The sequence below is a fragment of the Diplotaxodon limnothrissa genome, linkage group LG2 (genome assembly GCF_057381915.1).
Source record: "Diplotaxodon limnothrissa isolate DT_005_m linkage group LG2, D_limnothrissa_male_GT1.1, whole genome shotgun sequence".
Classification (NCBI taxonomy): Eukaryota; Metazoa; Chordata; class Actinopteri; order Cichliformes; family Cichlidae; genus Diplotaxodon; species Diplotaxodon limnothrissa.
In genome coordinates this window covers 21,212,644-21,219,245 of record NC_140597.1, presented here as the reverse complement: position 1 = coordinate 21,219,245, position 6,602 = coordinate 21,212,644, and the positions used below count along the sequence as shown (strand labels likewise).

Sequence of the window (6,602 nt, the reverse complement as noted above, 5' to 3'; positions counted from 1 at the left end):
GCCTGCGCTTCGTAAGTACGTCAAAAACCATTTTTTCCCTCCCTCTTACATGAAATTTGGTCTCGATAGTCAGTTGGTAGCCGTGTGTGTTTCATGGTAACATTTGAATGTGTGGGTTTTGCGTTATTTTGAAGCGTGGTTTGCCCAACTAAAGTTAACGTTAGCCCATAAGTTGGATGCGCGCGCTTGTGTGTGTGGGTGTGTGTATGTGTGTAAATTAGCCACATGTGTGTATTGTTATAGCTCGCTGTGTTACGTTAGCATGCAACTGAACATGGTAATAATTAAAAGGGGTGATAGTTAAGTAGAATCAGATTTCATTGCAGAAAACATTGCAGCCCAAAGAGAGTGGCCCATGCAGCCCAACGCAAATTACTTATTTGAAGGTACCTGAAAAGTGAATATGCTTCACTGTGCTGATATAAATTTATTGTTTTCATATTGATTCTGTTCTGATTCTGGCTATCCGTCAATTGGCAAATTCAATCTCTTAAAAATGTTGACTTGTAACATTTGTGGCTTTAACGCTCGGTCTTCGACTGATTACTTGAAACACTGCCGAACACACAGAAATAATAATAATGTATCTTTTTTATGTGGCCATAGGGATTGCAGAAGGAAGTTTAACACATACAGTAGCCTTGCTGTGCATATGTCACGAGCTCATGTAGACAGAAGGAGCACACAAACATGGAACCGTAATGTGTCTGTACAGTTAAGGTGCTTGTTTAATTTTTGCAGCAGTGAATATGATGATCTTAAAACTTTAAAGTGTCATTTGAGTGGTCACATAGATGAGGGTTTGACTGTAACGTGTCCCTTTGATGGATGTTCTAAGACATTCAATGTAAAGTCATCCTTTTTAACGCATATTTCCAGATACCATAAAGGGTGGGATGTTACCAAGATAGCCCCAGTTCATATATGTGAACCAACAGAACGGTCTTTCCAAGGTGAAGGATCACATGTAGAACCTGAAGAACCTGAAAGTTTTAACATTGATGCAGAACAAAGTGATAATTTCTGCAGTGATCAAGTGAAAGACAACTTCACAGAGAGTCTTGCTCAGTTTTACTTGGGTTTACAGGCAAAATATTTGGTTCCAGCCTCCACAATTGATTGATTGGTAATTTATTTCAACATGTGAACAATATACAAGTACATTTAGAAAAGAAATGAGAGGAAAAAAATATACTATACAAATTACATAAAAAAAAACAACATTCTGATTAATTTACATGTTGAAAGAGAAATAGCAAATGAAATGAGAACTATAAGTGATATTCAACAGGAATATACTGTGGATGCACTAGCCTGTGAACTGGGGCAGTATGGTGTTCCAAGGGAGACTGTAACATCTCTTGGGAATAGTATATACGAGCAGAGCCCTATGCACAAGGCATTACATTCTTATTTTAAAAGGTGCATTAGGGCAAGTAAGAACTTCATAAATGTAACCAAGTCTCTGGCTGAACGGCACCAGTTGCTTCAGGCTTATCAGTCTTGTGGTACCTTGTTTCGTTCCCAGGTTCATGTCTCAGACTCAACACGGTTCTATCCAGAGCTCTATGACCAGAACATAAAGACAGTGGTTGGAGAATTTGATTTGAACTCAAGTAACTCAGTTGTCACAGAGAGTGTGCAGGTTAAAGGCACTACATATGGAAATGGAATGCTGGTCTTACTGAGCTACGCAAAAGGACTACTGCAGTTAGGACAAATAGCAAGCATTTTTGTAAAAAATGAAACTACTGTCCTACTTTTGCTTCGAGGGAAAACTGCCAGCTGGATACCTGATCTTGGACTCTATGAACTTGATGAAAATGCTTCTGACCTGTTCAGTTGCCATGATTTGAACAAACTTGATGATTATCATCCACTTTATTCTTACCAGAGAGGTACTCGGTGGCTCATTCCTCTTAAACACACACCAACATGGAACTTGTGAAAAACTATGTCAAGAAAGCAATGCCATCGCTCAGTAGCGATCAGATGGATACACTCATGGCTAAACTGGAGGAATTAGGAGTTCTCTCTGTAGATGACCTGAGCCTTGTGGACCCGGAGGACATTAAAGACACTCTGCCATTCATTCAGTGCAAAAGATTCGTCAGAGCTGTCAAAGCATTGGAAGCAGGTGAGTTTTTGCCCCTCTGTTTTAATGCAAGTTTTCTGAAACTACAAAGGTTTATTCCAAAAATGCAAAAAAAAGTTGCCATCAGCTGTACATGGCAATAATTACTCTATAATTGGTTTTCATAATTAGGTCCATTTGTATTCCTGGTTGACCCAAACTGGACATTGAGGACCAATGTATTAATTGATTTGCAACAATTGTGATGTGTTTAATTTATGGAGATGTTTGTCATGTCATCCATAGATTCACAAACTCCACCGCAGTTCACCCGGCCTGGCCCCTCATCAACACCTGAACCACAGAGGTTTCAGCTGCCCTCAACACCACCTGAGACAGCCGACTCCCCATCCCAAGACACATATTCTGTACCATGGCACAAATTTCCCTCAAAAGTCATGGATGAGTTGCGTGAAAAAAAGTACATAATGGGGAAAGACAGACGAGAGATGGTTCGGATCGTCGCTGAAGATTACCTCCATAAACACCCAGGAAGACCTGGTAGACAAAAGCTGAGGGAACTCGCCAGTATGATTGTAGGACAATATCCTGCCTCCTTCGAGCTGACAGAGCCGTTTGGAAACAAACCTTTTGCAAAAGATGGTTCTGAAACTCTCTTTCGTCAGCTGGAACACAGAATTGAAAATATGAAGAGGCCACAAAGCTCACTGAAGAGGCAAGCAGGGGGTGAAAATTCAACAAAGAAAAGGCCCAGGAATTCAGATCTGTATGGATGTGTGGCGTGGGATCCAATCATTGAGGGGGCCGTGTGTAGAGAAGACCTGGTGTCTAAACGAGATGAGTTGAAACGTGCCTTTCAAACCCAGGATCTTCAGGTGGGTCTGCAATCATCCATTACAGATACAGAAAGCTTTATTAATCCTCGAAGGGCAATTCGGTTCCTACAGTCCACCATCTAGACATACAACCATTCACACAGCAATAGTATATAGCAGGAGTAATGCGATAAGGTCTGGGTCCAAGTACAATTTAGGACACATTGTGAAATTGTAGATCGTCTGTAGATCACTATGCCCATAGTCAATTGAAATTGATACCCTGTTTTATTATTTTAATTGGTTAGTTTGACTAACTGTTCGACTGTTTGTCTAACTGCCTCATATCTTTAGGAGTCATCTGTTCGAAAATTGATGACTGAAACATATCCCATTCAACATGAAATCCTCAACGATGATGATACCACTATTGCCGTTGTAAAGGACGAGTGGCCGTTCCTGTTTGAAGTTCCTCACCTGTTTGATCATGCATCTAAACTCCTTGGCTTCTCTGTACAAAACAAGCTGGCACAGGTGTGTTGTTATTGTTATTATTATGATTGTGCTGTGCTGCTCCATATGGAGAGAATTTTGTCTTTATTAATCAATCAGAAAAAGATTTGCAACCAAAAAGAGAGTTGAGACCAAAAAAGATAAACTGGCAACCAATCAAATAGAATAACTTGGATGAACAATCAAATGGAATAGATTTGAGACCAAAAATCAGGAAGTGACAACCAAAAAAGCAGGACATTTGAGATCAAAACAGAACAGGTTGCAAATGAAAATGAAATAATTCATTTTTATTTTTATTTTTTTCAAAATTCTCTCCATAGCTCCAAACGAAAATGAGTGTTAGTCTTATGTACTTGTACAAAATTAACACCTTGAACCTTGAACAGGAACTTTCCAAAAAAGAAAAGGGGATCAATGACTTCCTTGACTCCAAAGGGATGAAGATGGGCGAAGGTCCAATACAGCTCATCTGTGGCATTTCAAAATACTTCAAGGAAGACTCTTATAAACTCTTCCACAAAAAAGAGGTAGATGTTGTAGATTTTAAACTGTGTGCAAGATAATTATTTGCATCCAGTGGTGAACCAAGTAACCAACCACAGTAGGAAGTATAGATTCCCCTAATTGTGCTGCTGATATTCTCTATAAACTCTCTATCTATAAACTATTTACATTAATGTTTGTGCATAATGGCTACCTCTGTCTGATGAAGACACTAGCAGATAGTCAATTTGCCAGCAGGTTTGTGTGCACTGGAAACATTAATTCATGTATCATGTCTGTCACCAAAACAGATCTCTGCAGATCCTGAAGTCGAACTCCCAGTGACCCCATGCATCCTAATCAGAGGTTTGTAGTTAAATCTTTTTTTGTATCCCAGCAAGCTGTTGTTAGCTGTTGTTATAAGCTGTTGTTGTGTCATATTTATTAAAGAAATGTTTTGCTTGCCTTAAAATATAGGATTTTTTTTTTTTTGTAAATGGTACATGGTTTTTATCTGTGTTTAAGGTGACCAGCAATTCAAGATTGCTGTTGATGGGTTACTTGTCAATGACCACATCACCTCTCCCATTGTGGCCTTGAGCTACGTCTTCTCCATGTTTTATGTCTGCAACGTCCAATACCCACCGGAGATGGCTTTTACTCTCGAATTCATGCAAAGGTAAGCACTCATTGTTTGGAAATACTTTGTAAATGTGACTTTGCCGTGCCTTTCTGCACCTGACCTGCTTTTTGTCAATCTACACTAAACCCGTTTGTCTGAGATGTACAAGCTCAAAATGTGTCGTCACATGCTGTGAGCTTTTAGATCAGCTGTTATTGGCTTATGATCCCCCTGAATATGGATTTGTTCAGAGATTTTGTAGCTCCCTGTTGAAGACTATTGTTGGAATAAATGTGTCATATCTTTTTAAAGGGCAGGTAACAGGCTTTTTGCTTTAAATAGTGTCCTAAGTCAATCAATAACAAAACAAACATAACATGATTCTAGTTGGGAAATGGAGCAAAAACATATTTTTCTCAGAATGGATTGTTGACACAACATTCGTTTGAGCTATCTCTTTAAAACCATTAGCACCTGAGACCAGGTTATGTCAGTGGTGGTCAAACCTTTTCATGTCAAAGACACACAAACTGAAATTTATTTGGCTGCAGACCCCAAACTCAAAATATGTTGTTCCAGGGACCCCCCCCCCCCGAAGGAAAGACTAAACATATTAATTTAAAAAATACTACATAGTGGATTCATGCCCAAATGTTAATACTTGTACTGATGTGTAACGTGCACTGAATGTCACAGTTTCTCCACTCCATGTTTGAATAACCCCCAGGACAGTCCGTGTTCAAATGTGCTGTTACACCTTTTGATAGGACAATGTCAACTGTGTTTTCTATCCCCTTCTGTGTTCTGTGCATTTATAATATCCCTGCATACACATTGAGGATGCATGCTGTCATGTGTTGGTGATAAGCAGACTTCTCACCCTTGCAAACATTTCTGTATATGCGGTGTGAATGCATGTGTCTTGAAAAGACAAAGGAAGAGATAAGCTTAGCCACTGGCACCAGCACCACAACAACATTGGGTTCTAGACAGATGGTCAACTAGAATGATAGAGAGGTTCACACATAGGGGCATATTGAAGAAAACAAATGTAGGATTTTATTGAACTGCTCCACTCCTGTCAAGCCACACTACATGTGCAAACTTTGTCTGCATATCACTATTGTTTTTTTTTTTTCCTCAGAGTTTTCTTTGGGGTCAATCCTGAGCGAGGCTCCAAGGCAGAGAAGAAGGGGAAGAAACGGCACTTCATTCCTCCACAGGTGTGCAAGCTGGTTTCTCAGCTGAAGGAATTTGAATGCAAGCAGAAGGAATCTGAATGGGCCATTTGAGTTGTTCTCAGAGCTCAGAAAATACCTTTTTGGACTGAATGTACACACACACACACACACACACACACAGGCGAATCCAAAAACATGGGGCTTGGGAGTAGAAATACAGATTTTTACAGTATTAGGTGAGTTCAGATGTTTTAACTAGATGCCCACAACACACATGCTGCAGTTTCAAATCCCCCATGTTAAGGGGGAGGGAAGGTGGGCGATATTTGTCATTCCAGTTAAGCTTTTCCTGTCATTGTGGAGTTGGAGGTGTAAGTTTTAATTTTTTTTTAGTTTTAAGTTGTTTTAAGAGTTTTAAAAATCTCTTTATGGCATGTTGCACAGTCATCCTTCTAAGGTCATGGTTGTTATTGCTGCACTGATGTTTTATAGAAAAGTTGTATAATGTAATACTTCTAATGTTCTATTTGTTTTTTGTAGAAAGGTCAGCCACTGGTTGCAGAGCTCTGCCTGTCGGTGTGATATGTGGAGTTGGAGGTGTAGGTTTCTGCATCCTCCTGGAGGGGGCTCCTCATTTTGCACTGACAGGTGAGACAGCAACAGCAATGCTGGCAGTTTTATTGTCTTATTTTGTCATTGTATTTAACAAATTAATTTGTTATTAATGCCTGTCAGCCTGTGGATGCTAAAAAGTTGCTAGATTTGGCATCTCCCTGTTAAAGGACATGGCTGTACTTCTTTGAGAGAACAGCTGGTTTATGTATGTAAAATTTATCTGAATGTGAAGGTGATGTTCTGAATGTTTTAATGGTTGTAATGTAAATATTGCA

The 6,602-nt window shown here is 39.5% G+C and overlaps 1 protein-coding gene across 1 annotated transcript; it reads left to right on the top strand.

Annotated features, from left to right (window-relative positions):
• Window positions 1-1,932: 1,932 nt before the first annotated feature.
• On the top strand, window positions 1,933-5,870 carry LOC146638370 (uncharacterized). Its single transcript, XM_085367999.1, has 7 exons — window positions 1,933-2,137; window positions 2,381-2,970; window positions 3,265-3,444; window positions 3,813-3,953; window positions 4,221-4,275; window positions 4,435-4,588; window positions 5,676-5,870. Exons 1-7 carry the CDS (start codon window positions 1,936-1,938, stop codon window positions 5,821-5,823), a joined length of 1,470 nt encoding a protein of 489 aa, XP_085224125.1. The 5' UTR covers window positions 1,933-1,935; the 3' UTR covers window positions 5,824-5,870.
• The last annotated feature ends 732 nt before the right edge of the window (window positions 5,871-6,602 follow it).

Coding starts and splice junctions, on each gene's coding strand:
- LOC146638370 (XM_085367999.1), top strand. CDS start 1,936: ATGGAACTTGTGAAAAACTATGTCAAGAAAGCAATGCCATCGCTCAGT. Junction 2,971..3,264: donor TTCAAACCCAGGATCTTCAG/GTGGGTCTGCAA, acceptor TCATATCTTTAG/GAGTCATCTGTTCGAAAATT. Junction 3,954..4,220: donor AACTCTTCCACAAAAAAGAG/GTAGATGTTGTA, acceptor TCACCAAAACAG/ATCTCTGCAGATCCTGAAGT.